The sequence below is a fragment of the Petromyzon marinus genome, chromosome 73 (genome assembly GCF_048934315.1).
Source record: "Petromyzon marinus isolate PM22_M1 ecotype Great Lakes invasive population chromosome 73, UKy_Petmar_22M1.pri1.0, whole genome shotgun sequence".
Classification (NCBI taxonomy): Eukaryota; Metazoa; Chordata; class Hyperoartia; order Petromyzontiformes; family Petromyzontidae; genus Petromyzon; species Petromyzon marinus.
Genome location: NC_133739.1, coordinates 8,640,925 through 8,664,479, shown reverse-complemented (window position 1 = coordinate 8,664,479; position 23,555 = coordinate 8,640,925). Strand labels below are relative to the sequence as shown.

The 23,555-nt window shown below is 47.0% G+C and overlaps 2 protein-coding genes and 1 pseudogene across 4 annotated transcripts in view; all 3 read left to right on the top strand.

Annotated features, from left to right (window-relative positions):
* The window catches only part of LOC142907024 (uncharacterized), a 183,127-nt pseudogene extending 179,939 nt beyond the window's left edge, over nucleotides 1-3,188 (top strand).
* The window catches only part of LOC142907017 (uncharacterized), a 72,311-nt gene extending 60,006 nt beyond the window's left edge, over nucleotides 1-12,305 (top strand). Inside the window, exons 3-4 of one of the 2 annotated variants that reach the window (XM_076055948.1) lie at nucleotides 1,570-1,571; nucleotides 9,726-12,305. In XM_076055948.1, the coding sequence (XP_075912063.1) occupies nucleotides 1,570-1,571; nucleotides 9,726-11,103 (1,380 nt within the window). In that variant the 3' untranslated portion in view covers nucleotides 11,104-12,305. Of the gene's footprint in view, nucleotides 1-1,569; nucleotides 1,572-9,659 lie in introns of both variants that reach the window. The other variant, XM_076055946.1, reaches the window with a different exon arrangement.
* The window catches only part of LOC116958166 (uncharacterized), a 128,998-nt gene extending 105,443 nt beyond the window's left edge, over nucleotides 1-23,555 (top strand). For both annotated transcript variants that reach the window (XM_076055940.1, XM_076055939.1), the window contains exons 2-3: nucleotides 17,674-17,741; nucleotides 20,728-23,555. In XM_076055940.1, the coding sequence (XP_075912055.1) occupies nucleotides 20,756-21,835 (1,080 nt within the window). In that variant the 5' untranslated portion in view covers nucleotides 17,674-17,741; nucleotides 20,728-20,755 and the 3' untranslated portion in view covers nucleotides 21,836-23,555. The remainder of the gene's footprint in view (nucleotides 1-17,673; nucleotides 17,742-20,727) is intronic.

Genomic DNA, 23,555 nt, shown 5'->3' with positions numbered 1-23,555 from the left:
AAACAATATCCCAAGCAACCCCGACCACCTTTGTCTCTCGCAGCGCGGAGAAGCAGGAACCACACGTTATCACAAGGGGCCATCTGGAGCTAGCCAGACGGGTTAATGATAAAACACACAACAGCCAGCGAACACGTTTTTCAGTTAAAGAAGTGGCTACACATCAGTCACACATAAATTTATAATAACGTGTTCACCTTACACGACATTCCATTATAGAACCTTACAGAACCAAGGGATATGGATTCCAACAATCAAGAAACGGACCTCTTAAACTCAGGAAGAAAATTATTTTTCTTTTTAATAATTCCATCGTAACAATGCGAACCTCGGTAAACCGAGAGGGGTGTCGGGAGGACGTAGTTACAAGCACGAGTCTTGGCGAACATGGGACCAAATGGTATTTGAGAAATATAAAGTCGAAAGTATAAAGAGATAGGTACTCCCGACCACCTTTGTGTCTCCCGCAGAGCGCGAGAGAGGAATTTCACGCCAGGGCAAACAGATCGTTATCGCAAGAGCCATCTGTACACACACACGAACTCACACACACACAGACCACGCCCCCCCCCCCCCTTCACTGCAAAGAGAGAAGAATGTCTTTGAATATAACGGTCAGCGCATTTTCAAAAAGTTATGTTAAGTCAGTCAAGACAGATCAGCGATTCAAGACGTCCACAAGACGAGCAGTCGCATGGAGCGGCTGGCTCCGAGCCTCGCTGAGTACCGAGGATCGCCGAGTCGCGATGTATCAACGAGATTGAGTCATACAGCAGTGGAGAGAAACTGCTGTCAGCGAACCAGCACGGGCGCGTTCGCGCACTTCAACAGAGAAAGCACGTGCGACTCAACTCACTCAACAGAAGAAAACGCTTGGCCAGCCGCCAACAAAGTATCAGCGAATCAGCGCTGAGAGCGCTCGAGCATCTCCACAGAGGAAGCACGTGCAACGTGGCTCAACCAGCAGCGGAAAAGCACGAGCAGCCGCCAACAACTTCAGCAAACCAGTGACCAAGCGCATGCGACTTGAGTCATACAGCAGTGGAGGAAACCTGCTGTCGGAGAGCCGCCAACAACCTCAACAAAGAGAGCGCCTGCGACTCGGCTCACTCAGCAGAATAAAAACTTGACCTGTCGCCCGCGAGCGCAGCGTCAGATACTACAGCAGCGGAAAGAGCGCGGCCAGCAAAGCCAAGCAAGAGCGTGCAGCAGCTCAGCCAGCAGTGGAGAGAAACTGCTGTCAGCGAACCAGCACGGGCGCGTTCGCGCATCTTCAAGGAGAGGGAGCGCGCGCCACCAGCGTGCCATCGGCACCAGCATCAGCACCAGCACGTGCCAACAGCGTGCCATCAGCACCAGCATCAGCACCAGCGCGTACCCAACAGCGTGCCACCAGCACCAGCGCGTGCCAACAGCGTGCCAACAGCGTGCCACCAGCGTGCTACAGCGCGCAACTTCGCGTCACCAGCGCTGAGAGGGCAGCGGCCCCGCACTCAACACCCATCGGCGCGACGACGGCGAGCGTCGTGCTGACTCATCCAGCCAGCGGTGGACAGAAACTGTGACGAGCCGTTCGTATTCAACCCCTCCCCCACACCCTCCCCCTCACTCCCCCACCGCGCCGCAACACACAGGAAACACATTTTGGACACCAGAGATGCTAACCTCGGCATCTGCTTTACGCAAAGAATTGAACCGGTGATAAAGAAGACGCACGATACGCGTATCGGGATAATCAAGAAGGGTTGCCACTCCAAGGTGGTGCATTAAAAATCAATTCATAACGAAAAATACTGCTGTCATTGAGTTGCATAATAACCAATCGTCCTACACTGTTAACAACGTGATACGAATTGACTTGAAGGTCTATGAATGGATGTGGTACTGTGTGGGCGATGTTCAAATACGAATTTACATTATAAGGTTTTGATAGAATAGTTTGCATGTATTAATCTCTCCCTCAACAACCGATCGATTGCGTTACGCGTCGGGAATTAACCACAGGTGCCGTTATCAAAGTGAAACGACGCAATCGTGATGGTATCATGTTAACGCTGTGTTGAAATTCCAAGATCGAGAGTTTTCATATTATTCAAAAATTAAAGTTAGCTAGAAAATAAAATTTATTAAAGCATAAAGGTTGCGTGTGATTCTTCCTGAAATTCTGCATAATATTGTTCTGTGTATGAGATCTGAATCCTGGGGACCTATCATAAGCACACTATCACCACACATAATCCATAACACGCATAATTCATAATGTTCAATCGAGAGTAATCGTATCCTTATCGATAATACGGAATTAAATAGCAGAGTTGAATCGACTCTCTCATTCATGCTCACAAGACCTACAGAACTGCATACGATCAATTGCGTTATTCCAATTCGTAACACAATCCTAGTCACCAAGGCTCGACCTGCATTATCATAACCACGCCCACTCGCATAAATTAATACAATTATCTCTTGAATCAGCATAATTTATGCACATAATTGCACCAATTAACATAATTTAGGATAAATTATGCAAATTGCAAATTTCATTTAATTTTTATTATTTTGATCAATTTTCATAAAACCTATATATACAACAGAATGAATACTTGTCTGTGTGTGTACATGTAACATTTTGTCTATAAGGGTCAAACATTGAATAAGTGATGTTAGGACAAAGTGTGTGTTTTGGACGTAACCTGTACAGATAACTCAGGTGAGACTCATTGCTCTTGTGATACAGGTCAAGGGGTATTTTTGTGTTTTCAGGAAGCATCTCCCTGTGGAGCAACTCATTGTCTTTGAAATAGGGAGCACACTCGGATCATTAATCAGTTACAAGGCATACCACTCAAAGGTTACACGTAGAGGAGATACATTCTCTACAACACGAATTATAATTTAGCATTACGTGTTGACGTAAATTTTGTCGAACTAGGACATGAAATGCTCCTTGCTGATTAACGTCTGGATGTTCACAACCAAGGGCTTGAAGCAAGCCTGACTGCCTGCGGTGCCCCTCATTTACGGCCTTGGGCCAGGAAAGTCACGAAAAAAATTGCACACGAACGACGTCTCCACGCAAGCACCCGATGCTCCGTTTTGAAGTTTGAAAATGAAACAACTTTGAATTGTGTTATGTTTTGAATTAGATAATTGTATTTCTTCATTAAAAGCTTATTCATTGAAAACGATATTTCGCGTGAATTTTCTCTCATCGTTAAGTAGATGGCCTTGCCGGGGGTTTGGTTCGATGCGGACTTTCACCTGGTTGGGATCGCGGGATCGAGACGAGGCTGAGCTTGTTCATATCCGTGTACATCGATGTCCCACATTGCTTACACGGACACACCACACACAATGAAATAAATAGAAACTAGAACGACTTAATTCCGGGGATGGGCAAAGATTGAGGAATCTCTTTCAATGGAGCGAGTTAAGTTTGTGTTCGATTCAACATCTCTCTGTCCGTCTGTGTCTCTGTTCCCCTCTGTGTCTGTCTCTCGCTGACTGTGTCTCTGTCGTCTCTGTATCTTTATTTCTGTTTTCTTCTTGTCTGTGTCTGTCCACCTCTCTCTCTTGTCAGTCTCTGTGTGTGTCTCTATCAGCGTCTTTCCAACCGTATTCAACTACCGCCAGTAGCAACATGCGCCCATTCAACTTTCACGGGCCCACGACTGCACGCGACTCAAACGTGCTCCGAGTATCTGTGTGTACGTTGAACTTAATTCGCACCGTACGTAGCCAACCATGCTAATCTGTGGGTCTCTCTGTGTGTGAGTCTCTGTGTGTATCTGGAACTTCTTTCGCACCGTACGTAGCCAACCATGCTAATCTGTGGGTCTCTCTGTGTGCGAGTCTCTGTGTGTATCTGGAACTTCTTTCGCACCGTACGTAGCCGACCATGCTAATCTGTGGGTCTCTCTGTGTGTGAGTCTCTGTGTGTGCGTTGAACTTCTTTCGCACCGTACGTAGCCAACCATGCTAATCTGAGGGTCTCTCTGTGTGTGAGTCTCTGTGTGTGTCTGGAATTTCTTTCGCGCCGTACGTAGCTGAACCTGCACAGGAGGAACGGCCGGTATCTGTGGAGCTGTGGGCTGGGTACCATCTGTCGGCGGGAGCGAAAGACGATGAAGCTCCCAAGCATTTCACTACGTTACCAACATCATATTTGCACTCATAAGTCGCTTGCCTAATTGTGTCTTTCTCATCGAATCTCATCTCAAACAATCGAAGGACGCCTCTCCCAAAGTGGCAGCTGCCCCTGTGTGGCACAAGGTGGCCCTGCACCGGCCTGCACGTGGACATGAGTCTGTCAGTAGGGGGCGATCATTGACGCGCCATCTCCGTTGTGTAGTTTCTGGATAATATTTGGAATTGCCACAATTTTGACCGTGACACCGACATGCAATGACCTGTGCGTCGTGAATGACACAACGCTATGTTTTTACATCTGCCGTGAAGCAGACTGCGCATATTGTGGTGAATGTTACTGGGGTAGCCAGGTGTGCCTGTTCGATTTGATCCTTGAACCTCTGCAATAAATAGAGAATGCGCTACCATATTATTGGTTCTTTCGGTAAAGTCGCGTAGATAGAAAACAAAAATGAAGATAAAAACAGCGTTATTTTTATTTAAATTGTCATTGTTAAATTTTTCTTTAATGTAACATGTTTTTTTTAATTTACGCGACTTTACCGAAAGAACCCAAGAATATTAATTCCTGCCAGTCACGAAAGTTTTAAGTCAAAATAGAATGCACCACCAACTCGGCTCGCGTCAATCTGCGTGGAGGCGTGGGGGAGCCTGAGAGAGTTTCTCACCGGCGCAGAACTTCCATGCAGAGGGCTCCACGCAGCTTCGTGTGGAGCGACAGGCCAGGTAGCTCCCACACAGCGTGGCGCAGCTGATTAACATTTATATTGTTGGTTCTTTCGGTAAAGTCACGTAGATAGAAAATAACAAAAAAATTGGAAAATAATAAATTGATGAAAAGATGCCATTTGTCGACTGACTGAGATGACTGTGCACACCACAGTGTACACACACACAGTGTACACACACACAGTGTACACACACACAGTGTACACACACACAGTGTACACACACAGTGTACACACACACAGTGTACACACACACAGTGTACACACACACAGTGTACACACACACACAGTGTACACACACACACTGTGTACACAAACACACAGTGTACACACACACAGTATGTACACACACACAGTGTACACAGACACACAGTGTGTACAAACAAAGTGCACACACACAGTGTAAACACACACACAGTGTGTACACACACACACAGTGTACACACACACAGTGTACAAACACACAGTGTACAAACACGCACACAGTGTACAAACACACACGCAGTATGCACACACAGTGTACACACACAGTGTACACACACACAGTGTACACACACATAGTGTGTGTACACACACACAGTGTACACACACATAGTGTGTGTACACACACACACACAGTGTACACACACAGTGTACACACACAGTGTACACACACAGTGTACACACACAGTGTGTACACACACATAGTGTACAGAAACACACACAGTGTACACACACAGTGTACACACACACACAGTGTACACACACAGTGTGTACACACACACAGTGTACACAAACACAGTGTACACACACACTGTACACACACACACTGTACACACACACAGTGTACACACACACACAGTGTACACACACACACAGTGTACACACACACACAGTGTACACACACACACTCAAGGGGTCTCTGTTCAAGGGAGGGAGCTATGAAAAATGAATCTAAATCAACTTCAACTTCAACCCCTCTCTCTGACGTCACCAATCACCATAACCTCATTGGCGTGAAAAGCCAGGGGGATGTGTAACTCGCTAGTGACGTCATGTCACCAAGGTGTTCACCCCACCCCGTCCAAGGCGCCCTTGAACGTGACGTCCCCTCTGCATGGGTCGCCGCCGTTTTCTGTGCAATTAGAATCATATTTGGGCAAGGCCACGCCCAATGACTGACGCCTCATTAACATAATCTTCACGTACGGAGGCGCTCATTGTGGGAGGTGAGTGTTATCGTTCCCCACAAGTGACGTCATGGCACCTCTTGCTGCCGCGTGACGTCACGAGATAACAGGAAGCTGCTGCTCCGCCCGTGCACTGAAATCCGAGGTGAGAAATTCTCATCGCGGTTGTGGTGATTTTTGTGGTTGTTGTTGTGGTGGTGGTTGTTGTGGTGGTGGTGGTTGTTGTGGTGGGTGTTGTGGTGGTGGTTGTTGTTTACCGAGGTAGAGCCTCGCTCTCTCTCGTAGGGATGTCAATTGAGTAGCAGCGAGCATGGAAGCGATGTCCAGGTTGAAACTTTACAGCACGGGGCCTTGCCACGTGGGGCCTTGCCTCCTGCCCTCGCCTGATCGCGTTTGCTTCAATTATCTCGCTTAAGTTTAATTTGTCTTCAGGCGGCTCGCCACTTTGTCACTTTGTTTTACTTTTAAATATTCACAAGGTTTTTATTTATTTTTATTTTTTACACCAGGCCAAGCCCGCTTGAGCTGCTGTACCGCTTTTTGTTTTCAGAAGCGACCTGCCCACAACACAACACAAGGTGAGGCTCCTCAACAGCGTGGCGGTGTTCACTCTGGACGCGTGGCGGTGTTCACTCTGGACGCGTGGCGGTGTTCACTCTGGACGCGTGGCGGTGTTCACTCTGGACGCGTGGCGGTGTTCACTCTGGACGCGTGGCGGTGTTCGCTCTAGAAGCGTGGCGGTGTTCACTCTGGACGCGTGGCGGTGTTCACTCTGGACGCGTGGCGGTGTTCACTCTGGACGCGTGGCGGTGTTCACTCTACTTGGTGGAGTGAGGAAGCATGAATTCTGTGCAGGTGAAGGTGGCCAGGCGTGGGTCTGGACACACCACCACCTGTGAACCATGCCAGTGTGTGACAGTGGTGGAGCCAGTGGGGGTGGGGTAGGCACGTGCCCCCCCAACGATCCGATCGAAATCCCTAATTTCAATAGGATCATTGGGGTTTATTAGTAACTAGCTTCACTACCCGGCTTCGCCCGGGACTTGGATTCTTGTCTTGGATACATTTCATATTCCCTTATATTTCACTGAAAAACCCTTAAAAATGTTGATGCTTGCGAGAAAGAAAAAAGGCGAAACAAATCAAGTTACCTAAATCGGATGTTTTCACTCAAGGAAATTTTACCTTAATCCACTTCTACGCAAGGTCGATTTTGGCCACTCGGGAAGGGAATAATGACGTGGCGAGCTGAAAATAGTCGCGTTCACTTAGAAATTCCAAACGGCATAAGCTGTGAAAATATCACGACGCCAGAGCTCAGTGTTGGGAGAGGTTTTTGCTGCTTCACACAAACAAACAGATGTAATGTTCTGCTTCATATTTAAGATAGCAGTTCTACCCGTTCTTCGCACGGAGGATATGTATTGAAACTCCGAGAAACCAATGGCTTCATCGGCCAGGAGCGAAGCGCCACCTAAAATCTCCCGGCACGCTGTTAACAGCCCTATCTGTGCTGCCAAATACATCTTTCCCTGGATGTTCTTCCCTGTGTATGTATCTCTGCTGCCTTGTACCTCGTATCTCTTCACTCTGTCTATGCTGGTTTGTTCAACCCGGAGGATGAACACGAAATTTAGCAGTCTTCTGAAATTCGTGGTCTACCATGGAAGTGTCTAACTGTGTTGTTGGCCTACTGGTTTTGCATCACGTAATTTTTCTTGGGTTTTGTTGAGTTCTCGTCTCTCATCTTCTTGTTGTATTTGCCTCCGTGCAGTTTAACGCTCTCTATGTGTTGCGTTGATGTCACCCTATGTGCTCCCTCACTATTTGTTTTTTAACACCTGATGATGATCGCTTGTGTTGCGTTCGAAACGTCGTGATTTATTTTAATATAATTTTATTATATTTCTACATCCGTGACTTTACCGAAAAAAACAATGAGTCATTTATGCAGTCACGAAAGCTTCAATTCTATATTCATTGCAGAGCGCTTAACTCAGGTGTGTTGCGGGTTGACGCCACAAACTTCATGGTCATACAAAATACAAAAGTCTATTTTTATACTTTTTTCATTGTGCACAGTATGGAACCTACCCACATGACAAATTTCAAGTGTGTAATATGTCGGGAAGTATGCTAAACATTTCGAACAGACACGCACACACACGTATCCACACATTTCCCTTCTATATATACGCTAGCTTTACTACCCGGCTTTGCCCGGGACTTTGATTCTTGTCTTGGATTAAAACACGGTCTTCGCGGAGTGTTGGGGGGGGGGGTGTGCGTGACGTCAGCAGGCACACTGCGTAACGATGCCGCATAGGGTGACATCTCAGATATGACGGCTATTTTAATACTTTGTGCATTGTGTCCAGTCTGGAAGCTACCCACATGCCAAATTTCAAGTTTGTGTTGCATGTCGGCAAGTATGCTGAACATGTCAAACAGACACACATTCACAAATTTCCCTTTTATAAATATAGATCAATCAGCATTGTGCGACCCCCCCCCCCCACTGCCACCGCGTGGCATATTATTACGTGCCAGGGACTCTGAGAGGACAACAGTCCATGTTCATAATTGGCAATAAGTAACGGCAAAGCAGTTACAAGCGACTCTTAGAATTGTGCCCAGTTGCGTATACAGTACACGACTTCCCTGAAGGCAAACACCTTCAGCGAGCACGATGCCTTTCACACGCGTCAAATTAAAAGCATAGGACAACTCCTTACTTAGTAACAACTCCTGACTAACAACTCCTTATTTACTAACAACTCCTGACTAACAACTCCTTACTTACTAACAACTCCTGACTAACAACTCCTTACTTAGTAACAACTCCTGACTAACAACTCCTTACTTCCTAACAACTCCTTACTAATAACTCCTTACCAACAACTCCTTACTAACAACTCCTTACTAATATCTCCTTACTAACAACTCCTTACTTACTAACAACTCCTATCAATTTCATTGCTGAAAGGGGCTACCCCCCCCTACCTGAATATCCTGGCTCTACCTCTGAGTGTGTGAAAGGTTCAAGTTTGTATTTGCAGTAAAGTCTATTAACTCCATTGGGCACGGAGGTTATATCAAAACAGTAGTTTATTTTTGTTTTCCTCTGCAACTCTTTGTAAGAATGTAGTCAGGAAGTTATCACAGCACACGTGCAGCTGAAGTCGGAACTGTTCATCCCAGCATTCAAGGACATCTGTGCCTGGCTTTCACACCTCTACGTTGCGATTGAACATTAATTTATGCATTTCTGCATAACACAAATAGTATTATTTTCAACACCCTTTGCTACGTCAGCTGAATTTAGCTTTCATAAATATTCCTTTTGAAGCAAGACATTCAAAATCATGTGCTCGGAGTTTTGGGTTAACGTTTATTTTTAAGATACGAGGGCTTCCAGGCACGTTTATGACCATTTGCCCTCTCATTGTGTGCCATAACAGCCCGTGTGATGAATTTGGGACACGTTTTCACTATATCATGAATATATGAATAAGTATAGACGTGTAAGTCACGTGTGACTGTATAAATGGATTCCTCTGTGCATCGATACTGACGTGTAGATGGTGTGGATATTCTTTTTGTCTGTCTGCAGCTGTCGCTTCCTCTGCAGAATTGGTCTGATGGAGCAAAGGCACTCGGCGCAGCTCGGTGCAAAAAGGCATCAATGCGACCGGTGTGCATACAGCACGGATAGTACTGCACATTTCACGTGGCACCAGAGAACCCACACGGGAGAGAAACCCTTCAAGTGCAATGTGTGTGGGAAGGCGTTTGCACAGTCACCAAATCTTTATGTACACCAGAGAACACACACGGGAGAGAAACCCTTCAAGTGCAGTGTGTGTGGGAAGGCGTTTGCACTGTCACCACATCTTCATGTACACCAGAGAACACACACGGGAGAGAAACCCTTCAAGTGCAGTGTGTGTGGGAAGGCGTTTTCACAGTCACCAAGTCTTCATGTACAGCAGAGAACACACACGGGAGAGAAACCCTTCAAGTGCAGTGTGTGTGGGAAGGCGTTTGCACGTTCACAAAATCTTCATGTACACCAGAGAACACACACGGGAGAGAAACCCTTCAAGTGCAGTGTGTGTGGGAAGGCGTTTTCACATTCATCACATCTTCATGTACACCAGAGAACACACACGGGAGAGAAACCCTTCAAGTGCAGTGTGTGTGGGAAGGCGTTTTCACAGTCACCAAATCTTCATGCACACCAGAGAACACACACGGGAGAGAAACCCTTCAAGTGCAGTGTGTGTGGGAAGGCGTTTTCACAGTCACAAAATCTTCATCTACACCAGAGAGCACACACGGGTGAGAAACCCTTCAAGTGCAGTATGTGTGGGAAGGCGTTTTCACAGTCACCAAGTCTTCAAGTACACCTGAGAACACACATGGGAGAGAAACCCTTCAAGTGCAGTGTGTGTGGGAAGGCGTTTTCAAAGTCACCACATCTTCATGTACACCAGAGAACACACACGGGAGAGAAACCCTTCAAGTGCAGTGTGTGTGGGAAGGCGTTTTCACATTCACCACATCTTAATGTACACCAGAGAACACACACAGGAGAGAAACCCTTCAAGTGCAGTGTGTGTGGGAAGGCGTTTGCACAGTCATCACATCTTAATGTACACAAGAGAACACAGGAGCATCAGAAGATCCACAAGGAGTGGAGTCTGAAATCCGCTTGTGAAAGTCAAAGTGCCGCAATGAGCCCATCCCTCATGAAACAAGAACTGGAAGAAAATCCCAGCTTGGACACTTTTAAAGGTATCGAGGTGAAATTTGAAGAGGTGAAGGTGAAATGTGAAGAAGTGATGGTGAAGAGCGAAGAGGTGAGGGTAAAATGTGAAGATGAAGATTCAACTCCAAAATCGGACCTTCACATCGATGGAGGCAACGTGAAGCAGGAGGAGAATTCTGACTTTGAGGCAGAGCGAGGCAACTCCCAGCAGTTTGTGGAAGTGGAGGTGTGGGTGGACTTCCCCCGAGACAATACAAAGTCAAATGGAGACCCGGTAGATGTGTAAGCTTGAGACGATGTCGCTCCAATAGATGCACCTTTGTCACAGGCCTTTAATGACAAGAATGTGAAGTTGAACACTCGATTCCTAGGTTCAACCTGCAGGGTCAGAGCGGCCAGTCTTTGTGAACCTGTGGGTTGCGTAGATCTCTAACCATGAGCGAGAGCCAATAAGCTCCCAAGCAATCACAAGGTTCTAATAATTCCATTTATATGGTGCTTGCTTAATCGCCTCTGGCAATTCAGAGTTTTGTATCGTATCTCGTCTCAAACACTCGAAGAGCACCCCCAAGTAGCAGCTGCCCCTGTGTGGTACAAGGTGGTGGCCCTGCACCGGCCTGCATGTGGACAAGAGCCTGTCAGTAGGGGGCGATGGTTGATGTGGCATCTCAGTTGTGGAGTTTGTAGGTAATGTTTAGAACTTGATAAATTTTGACCCAGACGCCAGCATGCAATGGCCTACTCGTTTTTGAATGGCGCAATAGTATGTTGTACATACACTGTTAAGCGTATCTTTTTTAAATAGCTTCTTGTTAGTGCAATGTAACCTGATGCAGTATATTTCACTGCAGTAATTCAATTTTGTTAATATGCCTGTCAATAATTTAGAATTAATACTTGTCTGATTGTGTGCGTACATGTAACATTGTCTATAAGGGTCAAACATTGAATAAGTGATGTTAGGACAAAGTGTGTGTTTTGGAAGTAACCTGTACAGATAACTCAGGTGAGACTCATTGTTCTTGTGATACAGGTCAAAGGATAGTTTTGTGTTTTCAGGAACCATCTCCCTCTGGAGCAACTCAGTCTTTAAAATAGGGAGCACACTCGGATCATTCATCAGTTACAAGGCATACCACTCAAAAGTTACACATAGAGGAGATACATTCTCTACAACACGAATTGTAATTTTGTATTACGTGTTGACGTAGATTTTGTCGAACTAGGACATGAAATGGTCCTTGCTGATTAACGTCTGGATGTTCACAACCAAGGGCTTGAAGCAAGCCTGACTGCCTGCGGTGCCCCTCACAACCATTTAGGGCCTTGGGCCAGGAAAGTCACGGAAGAAATTGCACACGAAGGACGTCTCCACGCAAGCACCTGAAGCTCCGTTTTGAAGTTTGAAAATGAAACAACTTTGAATTGTGTTATGTTTTGAATTGGATAATTGCATTTCTTCATTAAAAGCTTCTCCATTGAAAACAATATTTCGTCTTCTTGGTTCTTTCGGTAAAGTCAAGTAGGATGGAAACAAAGTAATAAAACAAAATAACATTCTCACCACGTTTCGGCCACAACACAAGTAGCCTTCATCAGGTGAAGAAACAGGTCTGTCCAGAGGACAGCGCTTGAGTGAACGCTGCCAAGCAAAGACCGCGTCTTTATTAAAGGTGTGTGGGCGGAGTTAATTAGCATGTTACCCAGCCCCCACCTCCTCAGGAGCGGAGGAGGGTGGCGGCTGGGCACAGGAAAACACCAAAGCAGAGCAACCAAGGTGCGTTGCTCTGTCCTGTGCTGCGCCAGAAACATGGCATAATATATCCATAGACGAATTCCACCTTTGAATTATACAATGCGTTTCTTTACACTATATTTCGTGTGAAGTCTCTCTAGTTAAGTGGATGGCCTTGCCGGGGGTTCGGTTCGATGCGGACTTTCACCTGGTTGGGATCGCGGGATCGAGACGAGGCGACACAGAGCTGCTGGCCGTGCGAGAAGACCGCCGTCTGCAGATCGATTCCAACGCGATCGAACGTCTGTCCCTGCGTCTCCGTCGTTCATGCAGGGGGCGCGTAGAGGTCTGCAGCGCCCCCTGCATGAAAACGACGGAACGTGCAGCGTGAGTCACGTAAAGTTGTGCGTAAGCGCCATAACAGGGCGCTGTCAGCTGACCTGCCGCTACGTTCACGGGTCAGCAGGGGGCAGCCGAGAGAGAGCGCGAGGTGCGTAGGGGTCGACCAAAGTAAACCCCTGCCCCCCCCCCCCCCCCCCCGTGACCGGAGACTCACACCCCTGACCCCCCACCCATCCCTAAGGCCCCTTAAGATAAGACCTTCCAGAAGGTTCTGGGAGGGGGGGGGGGGGAGGTCAGGAGTGGAGGGGTGACCCCGACCTGGGGATAAAAGGCCGGCCCTCTGGACGGGCCGAGGCAGTGTTCACCAACTCAAGCCTGAAGACATCCGAAGACCTGAAGACTGGACCAGCACCCGGGAACCCTCAACCGAGGCTCTTTTTAGAGCTGGGTTGTAGCGGACCAGAGGTGAGCTCCCGTACCCGGGCTGGGACGGGTTGTCCAGTCTTCCCTTAACGCCGGGCTAAAGGATCCCGTGGGTAGCAGAGCCCGGATTGTGCAGGCTGCAATAGAAGGGAGGCTGTCGCTCCCGGAGGCTATTGGATGGAAGGGGCCGTACCCCTGTCGTGTTACGGTAGTGTGTAGAGCCGAGGTCGAAAGAGTTGTTATAATAAACGCGTTGCCTCAACCAGACGTCTCCGTGTGATTAGTTAAGGACACAACACTTGTATAACAGAGAATAGCCAGTGGGTTTTCAAAGTACCTTCGTCTTACAGAAATCAATTTCGCGGGAGCCCACCGCATTAAAACGATGCTCAGCTGAACAGGGCGAGCCACGTTGGGGGGTAAGGGGGGGGGGTCACCTTATCTTTGTCACGTGCCGTAACTCACGTGACTTCTGTCGCGACAATGTCTGGATGTTTTCGCCTGAGGACGACCGCTGGTGTTGCGATCGAAACGTCGCAATTTATTTTTTTCGTTTATTTCTACCTGCGTGAATTTACCGAAAGAACCAAAGGATATGAAAGACGTCTTGTCTGCTGAGCTTGTTCATATCCGTGTACATCGATGTCCCACATTGCTTACACGGACACACCACACACAATGAAATAAATAGAAACTAGGACGACTTAATTTCGGGGATGGACAAATATTGAGGAATCTCTTTCAATGGAGCGAGTTAAGTTTGTGCTCGATTCAACATCTCTCTGTACGTCTGTGTCTCTGTTCCCCTCTGTGTCTCTCTCTCGCTGACTGTGTCTCTATCGTCTATATCTTTGTTTCTGTCTTCCTCTTGTCTCTGTCTGTCCACCTCTCTCTCTTTTCAGTCTCTGTGTGTGTCTCTATCAGCGTCTTTCCAACCGTATTCAACTACCGCCACTAGCAACATGCGCCCGTTCAACTTTCACGGCCCACGACTGCACGCGACTCAAACTTGCTCCGAGTCTCTGTGTGTACGTTGAACTTCTTTCGTGCCGTACAAAGCCCACCATGCTAATCTGTGGGTCTCTCTGTGTGTGAGTCTCTCTGTGCATCTGGAACTTCTTTCGCACCGTACGTAGCCAACCATGCTAATCTGTGGGTCTCTCTGTGTGCGAGTCTCTGTGTGTATCTGGAACTTCTTTTGCACTGTACGTAGCCGACCATGCTAATCTGTGGGTCTCTCTGTGTGTGAGTCTCTGTGTGTGCGTTGAACTTCTTTCGCACCGTACGTAGCCAACCATGCTAATCTGAGGGTCTCTCTGTGTGTGAGTCTCTGTGTGTATCTGGAACTTATTTCGCACCGTACGTAGCCGAACCTGCACAGGAGGAGCGGCTGTTATCTGTGGAGCTGTTGGCTGGGTACGATCTGTCAGCGGGAGCGAGAGATGATGAAGCTCCCAAGCATTTCACTACGTTACCAACATCATATTTGCACGCATAAGTCGCTTGCCTATTTGTGTGTTTCGTATCGAATCTCATCTCAAACAATCAAAGGACACCTCCCCCTAAGTGGCAGCTGCCCCTGTGTGGCACAAGGTGGCCCTGCACCGGCCTGCACGTGGACATGAGTCTGTCGGTAGGGGGCGATCATTGACGCGCCGTCTCCGTTGTGTAGTTTCTGGATAATGTTTGGAATTGCCACAATTTTGACCGTGACACCGACATGCAATGACCTGTGCGTCGTGAATGACACAACGCTATGTTTTTACATCTGCCGTGAAGCAGACTGCGCATATTGTGGTGAATGTTGCTGGGGTAGCCAGGTGTGCCTGTCGGATTTGAACCTTGAACCTCTGCAATAAATAGAGAATGCACTACCATATTCTTGGTTCTTTCGGTAAATTCACGTAGATAGAAAACAAAAATAAAGAAAACAACGCGTTTATTTTCATTATTTAAATTGTCATTTAATTTTTTTGTTTAATGTAACATGTTTTTTTAATTTACGCGACTTTACCGAAAGAACCCAATAATATGAATTCCTGCCAGTCACGAAAGTTTCAAGGCAAAATAGAATGCACCACCAACTCGGCTCGCGTCAATCTGCGTGGAGGCGTGGGGGGGGGGCTGAGAGAGTTTCTCACCGGCGCAGAACTTCCATGCAGAGGGCTCCACGCAGCTTCGTGCGGAGCGACAGGCCAGGCAGCTCCCACACAGCGTGGCGCAGCTGATTAACATTTATATTGTTGGTTCTTTCGGTAAAGTCACGTAGATAGAAAATAACAAAAAAATTGGAAAATGATAAATTGATGAAAAGTTGCCATTTGTCGACTGACTGAGATGACTGTGCCCACCACAGTGTACACACACACACAGTGTACACACACAGTGTACACACACACACAGTGTACACACACACAGTGTACACACACACAGTGTACACACACAGTGTACAAACACACACAGTGTACACACACACACACAGTGTACACACACACACACAGTGTACACACACAGTGTACACACACACAGTGTACACACACACACTGTACACACACAGTGTACACACACACAGTGTACAAACACACACAGTGTACACACACACACAGTGTACACACACACACACAGTGTACACACACACAGTGTACACACACAGTGTACACACACACAGTGTACAAACACACACAGTGTACAAACACACACACAGTGTACACACACAGTGTACACACACACAGTGTACACACACAGTGTACACACACACACACAGTGTACACACACACACAGTGTACACACACACACAGTGTACACACAGTGTACACACACACACTGTGTACACACACTATGTACACACGCACACTGTGTACACACACAGTGTACAAACACACAGTGTGTACACACACAAACACAGTGTACAAACACACACAGTGTACAAAGACACACAGTGTACACACAGTGTACCCACACACACACAGTGTACACACACACAGTGTGTACACACACACAGTGTACACACAGTGTACAAACACAGTGTACAAACACACACAGTGCACACACACAGTGTACACACACTGTGTACACACACAAAGTATACAAACACAGTGTGTACACACACACAGTGTACACAAACACACAGCGTACACACACACAGTGTAGACACACACACAGTGTACACACAGTGTACCCACACACACAGTGTACACAAACACACAGTGTGTACACACAAAGTGCACACACACAGTGTAAACACACACACAGTGTACACACACACAGTGTACACACACACACACAGTGTACAAACACACAGTGTACACACACACACAGTGTACACACACAGTGTACACAAACACACACAGTGTACAGACACAGTTTACACACACAGTGTACACACACACTGTGTACACACACACAAAGTGTACAAACACAGTGTGTACACACACACAGTGTACACAAACACACACAGTGTACACACACACAGTGTAGACACACACACAGTGTACACACACAGTGTACACACACACACTGTACACACACACACAGTGTGTACACACACACAGTATACCCACACAGTGTACACACACAGTGTACACACACACAGTGTACACACACACGTGGTCTCTGTTCAAGGGAAAGAGCAATGGAAAATGAATCTAAATCAACTTAAACTCCAACCCCTCTCTGTGACGTCACCACTCAGCGTGACCTCATCGGCGTGAAACGCCAGGGGGGGTTACCTCTCTAGTGACGTCATGTCACCAAGGTGTTCACCCCATCCCGTCCAATGCGCCCTTGAATGAGACGTCACCCCTGCCTGGGTTGCCGATTTCTGTTCAAGTAGAATCCATATTTGGGCAAGGCCACGCCCAGTGACTGGCGGCTCATTAACATAATATATTCACGTACTGAGCCGCTCATTGTGGGAGGGGAGTGTTATCGTTCCCCACAAGTGACGTCATGTCACCTCTTGCAGCCGCGTGACGTCACGAGATAACAGGAAGCTGCTGCTCCGCCCGTGCACTGAAATCCGAGGTGAGAAATTCTCATCGCGGTTGTGGTGGTTTTTGTGGTTGTTGTGGTGGTGGTTGTTGTGGTGGTGGTTGTTGTTTACCGAGGTAGAGCCTCGCTCTCTCTCTCGTAGGGATGTCAATTGAGTAGCAGCGAGCATGGAAGCGATGTCCAGGTTGGAACTTTACAGCGCGGGGCCTAGCCACGTGGGGCCTTGCCTCCTGCCCTCGCCTGATCGCGTTTGCTTCAATTGTCTCGCTTAAGTTTAATTTGTCTTCAGGCGGCTCGCCGCTTTGTCACTTTGTTTTACTTTTAAATATTCACAAGGTTTTTATTTATTTTTATTTTTTACACCAGGCCAAGCCCGCTTGAGCTGCTGTACCGCTTTTGTTTTCAGAAGCGACCTGCCCACAACACAACACAAGGTGAGGCTCCTCAACAGCGTGGCGGTGTTCACTCTGGACGCGTGGCGGTGTTCACTCTGGACGCGTGGCGGTGTTCACTCTAGACGCGTGGCGGTGTTCACTCTGGACACGTGGCGGTGTTCACTCTGGACGCGTGGCGGTGTTCACTCTGGACGCGTGGCGGTGTTCACTCTTGACGCGTGGCGGTGTTCACTCTGGACGCGTGGCGGTGTTCACTCTGGACGCGTGGCGGTGTTCACTCTACTTGGTGGAGTGAGGGAGCATGAATTCTGTACAGGTGAAGGTGGCCAGGCGTGGGTCTGGACACACCACCACCTGTGAACCGTGCCAGTGTGTGACAGTGGTGGAGCCAGTGGGGGTGGGGTAGGCACGTGCCCCCCAACGATCCGATCGAAATCCCTAATTTCGATAGGATCATTGGGGCTTATTAGTAACTAGCTTCACTACCCGGCTTCGCCCGGGACTTGGATTCTTGTCTTGGATACATTTCATATTCCCTTATATTTCACTGAAAAACCCTTAAAAATGTTGATGCTTGCGAGAAAGAAAAAAGGCGAAACAAATCAAGTTACCTAAATCGGATGTTTTCACTCAAGGAAATTTTACCTTAATCCACTTCTACGCAAGGTCGATTTTGGCCACTCGGGAAGGGAATAATGACGTGGCGAGCTGAAAATAGTCGCGTTCACTTAGAAATTCCAAACGGCATAAGCTGTGAAAATATCACGACGCCAGAGCTCAGTGTTGGGAGATGTTTTTGCTGCTTCACACAAACAAACAGATGTAATGTTCTGCTTCATATTTAAGATAGCAGTTCTACCCGTTCTTCGCACGGAGGATATGTATTGAAACTCCGAGAAACCAATGGCTTCATCGGCCAGGAGCGAAGCGCCACCTAAAATCTCCCGGCACGCTGTTAACAGCCCTATCTGTGCTGCCAAATACATCTTTCCCTGGATGTTCTTCCCTGTGTATGTATCTCTGCTACCTTGTACCTCGTATCTGTTCACTCTGTCTATGCTGGTATGTTCAACCCGGAGGATGAACACGAAATTTAGCAGTCTTCTGAAATTCGTGGCAAGTGTCTGTGTTGTTGTCCTACTGGTTTTGCATCACGTATTTTTCTTAGGTTTGTTGAGTACTCGTCTCTCATCTTCTTGTTGTATTTGCCTCCGTGCAGTTTAACGCTCTCTATGTGTTGCGTTGATGTCACTCTATGTGCTCCCTCGCTATTTGTTTTTTACACCTGATGATGATCGCTTGTGTTGCGTTCGAAACGTCGTGATTTATTTTAATATAATTTTATTATATTTCTACATACGGGACTTTACCGAAAAAACCAATGGGTAATTTACGCAGTCACGAAAGCTTCAATTCTATATTCATTGCAGAGCGCTTAACTCAGGTGTGTTGCGGGTTGACGCCACAAACTTCATGGTCATACAAAATACAAAAGTCTATTTTTATACTTTTTTCATTGTGCACAGTATGGAACCTACCAACATGCCAAATTTCAGGTGTGTAGTATGTCGGGAAGTATGCTAAATATTTCGAACAGACACGCACACACACGTATCCACACATTTCCATTTTATATATAGGCTAGCTTTACTACCCGGCTTTGCCCGGGACTTTGATTCTTGTCTTGGATTAAAACACGGTCTTCGCGGAGTGTTGGTGGGGGGGTGTGCGTGACGTCAGCAGGCACACTGCGTAACGATGCCGCATAGGGTGACATCTCAGATATGATGGCTATTTTAATACTTTGTGCATTGTGTCCAGTCTGGAAGCTACCCACATGCCAAATTTCGAGTTTGTGTTGCATGTCGGCAAGTATGCTGAACATTTCAAACAGACACACATTCACAAATTTCCCTTTTATAAATATAGATCAATCAGCATTGTGCGACCCCCCCCCCCACTGCCACCGCGTGGCATATTATTACCTGCCAGGGACTCTATGAGAGGACAACAGTCCGTGTTCATAATTGGCAATAAGTAACGGCAAAGCAGTTACAAGCGACTCTTAGAATTGTGCCCAGTTGCGTATACAGTACACGACTTCCCTGAAGGCAAACACCTTCAGCGAGCGCGATGCCTTTCACACGCGTCGAATTAAAAGCATAGGACAAGTCCTTACTTAGTAACAACTCCTGACTAACAACTCCTTATTTACTAACAACTCCTGACTAACAACTCCTTACTTACTAACAACTCCTGACTAACAACTCCTTACTTCCTAACAACTCCTTACTAATAACTCCTTACCAACAACTCCTTACTAACAACTCCTTACTAATATCTCCTTACTAACAACTCCTTACTTACTAACAACTCCTATCAATTTCATTGCTGAAAGGGGCTACCCCCCCCCTACCTGAATATCCTGGCTCTACCTCTGAGTGTGTGAAAGGGTCAAGTTTGTATTTGCAGTAAAGTCTATTAACTCCATTGGGCACGGAGGTTATATCAAAACAGTAGTTTATTTTTGTTTTCATCTGCAACTCTTTGTAAGAATGTAGTCAGGAAGTTATCACAGCACACGTGCAGCTGAAGTCGGAACTGTTCATCCCAGCATTCAAGGACATCTGTGCCTGGCTTTCACACCTCTACGTTGCGATTGAACATTAATTTATGCATTTCTGCTTAACACAAATAGTATTATTTTCAACACCCTTTGCTACGTCAGCTGAATTTAGCTTTCATAAATATTCCTTTTGAAGCCAGACAGCCGAAATTGTGTGCTCGGAGTTTTGGGTTAACATTCATTTTGAAGATACGAGGACCTCCAGGCACGTTTATGACCATTTGCCCTCTCATTGTGTGCCATAACAGCCCGTGTGATGAATTTGGGACACGTTTTCACTATATCATGAATATATGAATAAGTATAGACGTGTAAGTCACGTGTGACTGTATAAATGCATTCCGCTGTGCATCGATACTGACGTGTAGATGGTGTGGATATCCTTTTTTTTGTCTGCAGCTGTCGCTTCCTCTGCAGAATTGGTCTGATGGAGCAAAGGCACTCGGCGCAGCTCGGTGCAAAAAGGCATCAATGCGACCGGTGTGCATACAGCACGGATAGTACTGCACATTTCACGTGGCACCAGAGAACCCACACGGGAGAGAAACCCTTCAAGTGCAATGTGTGTGGGAAGGCGTTTGCACAGTCACCAAATCTTCATGTACACCAGAGAACACACACGGGAGAGAAACCCTTCAAGTGCAGTGTGTGTGGGAAGGCGTTTTCACATTCACCACATCTTCATGTACACCAGAGAACACACACGGGAGAGAAACCCTTCAAGTGCAGTGTGTGTGGGAAGGCGTTTGCACAGTCACCAAATCTTCATGTACACCAGAGAACACACACGGGAGAGAAACCCTTCAAGTGCAGTGTGTGTGGGAAGGCGTTTTCACATTCACCACATCTTCATGTACACCAGAGAACACACACGGGAGAGAAACCCTTCAAGTGCAGTGTGTGTGGGAAGGCGTTTTCACATTCACCAAGTCTTCATGTACACCAGAGAACACACACAGGAGAGAAACCCTTCAAGTGCAGTGTGTGTGGGAAGGCGTTTTCAAAGTCACCACATCTTCTTGTACACCAGAGAACACACACGGGAGAGAAACCCTTCAAGTGCAGTGTGTGTGGGAAGGCGTTTGCACAGTCATCACATCTTAATGTACACAAGAGAACACACGAGCATCAGAAGATCCACAAGGAGTGGAGTCTGAAATCAGCTTGTGAAAGTCAAAGTGCCGCAATGAGCCCATCCCTCATGAAACAAGAACCGGAAGAAAATCCCAGCTTGGACACTTTTAAAGGTATCGAGGTGAAATATGAAGAGGTGAAGGTGAAATGTGAAGAAGTGATGGTGAAGAGCGAAGAAGTGAGGGTAAAATGTGAAGATGAAGATTCAACTCCAAAATCAGACCTTCACATCGATGGAGGCAACGTGAAGCAGGAGGAGAATTCCGACTGTGAGGCAGAGCGAGGCAACTCCCAGCAGTTTGTGGAAGTGGAGGTGTGGGTGGACTTCCTCCGAGACAATACAAAGTCAAATGGAGACCTGGTAAATATGTAAGCTTGAGACGATGTCGCTCCAATAGATGCACCTTTGTCACAGGCCTTTAATGACAAGAATGTAAAGTTGAACACTCAATTCCTAGGTTCAACCTGCAGAGTAAGAGCGGCCAGTCTTTGTGGACCTGTGGGTTGCGTAGATCTCTAACCATGAGCGAGAGCCAATAAGCCCCCAAGCATTCACAAGGTTCTGATAATTCCATTTATACGGTGCTTGCTTAATCGCCTCTGGCAATTCGGAGTTTTGTGTTATTTCTCGTCTCAAACACGCGAAGAGCACCCCCAAGTAGCAGCTGCCCCTGTGTGCTACAAGATGGTGGCCCTGCACCGGCCTGCATGTGGACAAGAGCTTGTCAGTAGGGGGCGATGGTTGATGTGGCATCTCAGTTGTGGAGTTTGTAGGTGTAGGGTGTTATGGGAAAGAAACACTCGGTGTGGGAAGGTGAGGCACAACCACACCTTGGTGGCTACAACCACGTCCGCTATGGCTCCACCCTCAGTGGGTTATGGGTATAAAGGGCGGGGAGCCAGAGAGCTCGGGGCAGTGTGTTGGGGCCAAGACTGAAGAGCCAGTGAAGAAGGAAGGCCTGCTAGGATAGACCCTGGGACTCCTGTGACCGCTGTCCTTTTCAGGGCCGGCACAGCAAGCCAGTGGTGCGGCCCCTGAGCCCCAGAGCCAGAGTCCTTTTAAGGGCTGGTCTGGTTGGTGGAGTGCCGAGATCTGTGTCTGACCAGGCCCAGATCAGATAGCCTCCTCTAGTGCCTATAGCTGGAGGAATCGGGAGCCTAGGCCTTAGGGTAGATAGCCTGGTGTTATCCCTGAGTGTATATGGGTGAAGGGGCCGCTGCCCCTTCAGGTGTGACCCCTTGTTCAATAAATAGTGCTGCCTCTACTCAACCGTCTCCGTGTCCTGGGAACCCACTACAGGAATGTTTAGAATTGGCTCAATTTTGACCGAGACGCCAGCATGCAATGGCCTACTCGTTTTGAATGGCGCAATAGTATGTTGTACATACACTGTTAAGCGTATTTTTAAAAAATAGCTTCTTGTTAGTACGATGTAACCTGATGCAGTATATTTCACTGCAGTAATTCAATTTTGTTAATATGCCTGTCAATAATTTAGAATTAATACTTGTCTGATTGTGTGCGTACATGTAACTATGTCTATGGGTCAAACATTGAATAAGTGATGTTAGGACAAAGTCTGTTTTGGAAATAACCTGTACAGATAACTCAGGTGAGACTCATTGTTCTTGTGATACAGGTCAAAGGGTATTTTTGTATTTTCAGGAAGCATCTCCCTCTGGAGCAACTCATTGTCTTTGAAATAGGGAGCACACTCGGATCATTAATCAGTTACAAGGAATACCACTCAAAGGTTACACGTAGAGGAGATACATTCTCTACAACACAAATTATAATTTTGTATTACGTGTTGACGTAGATTTTGTCGAATTAGGACGTAAAATGCTCCTTGCTGATTAACGTCTGGATGTTCACAACCAAGGGCTTGAAGCAAGCCTGACTGCCTGCGGTGCCCCTCACAACCATTTACGGCCTTGGGCCAGGAAAGTCACGGAAAAAATTGCAGACGAACGACGTCTCCACGCAAGCATCCGATGCTCCGTTTTGAAGTTTGAAAATGAAACAACTTTGAATTGTGTTATGTTTTCAATTAGATAATTGTATTTCTTCATTAAAAGCTTCTTAATTGAAA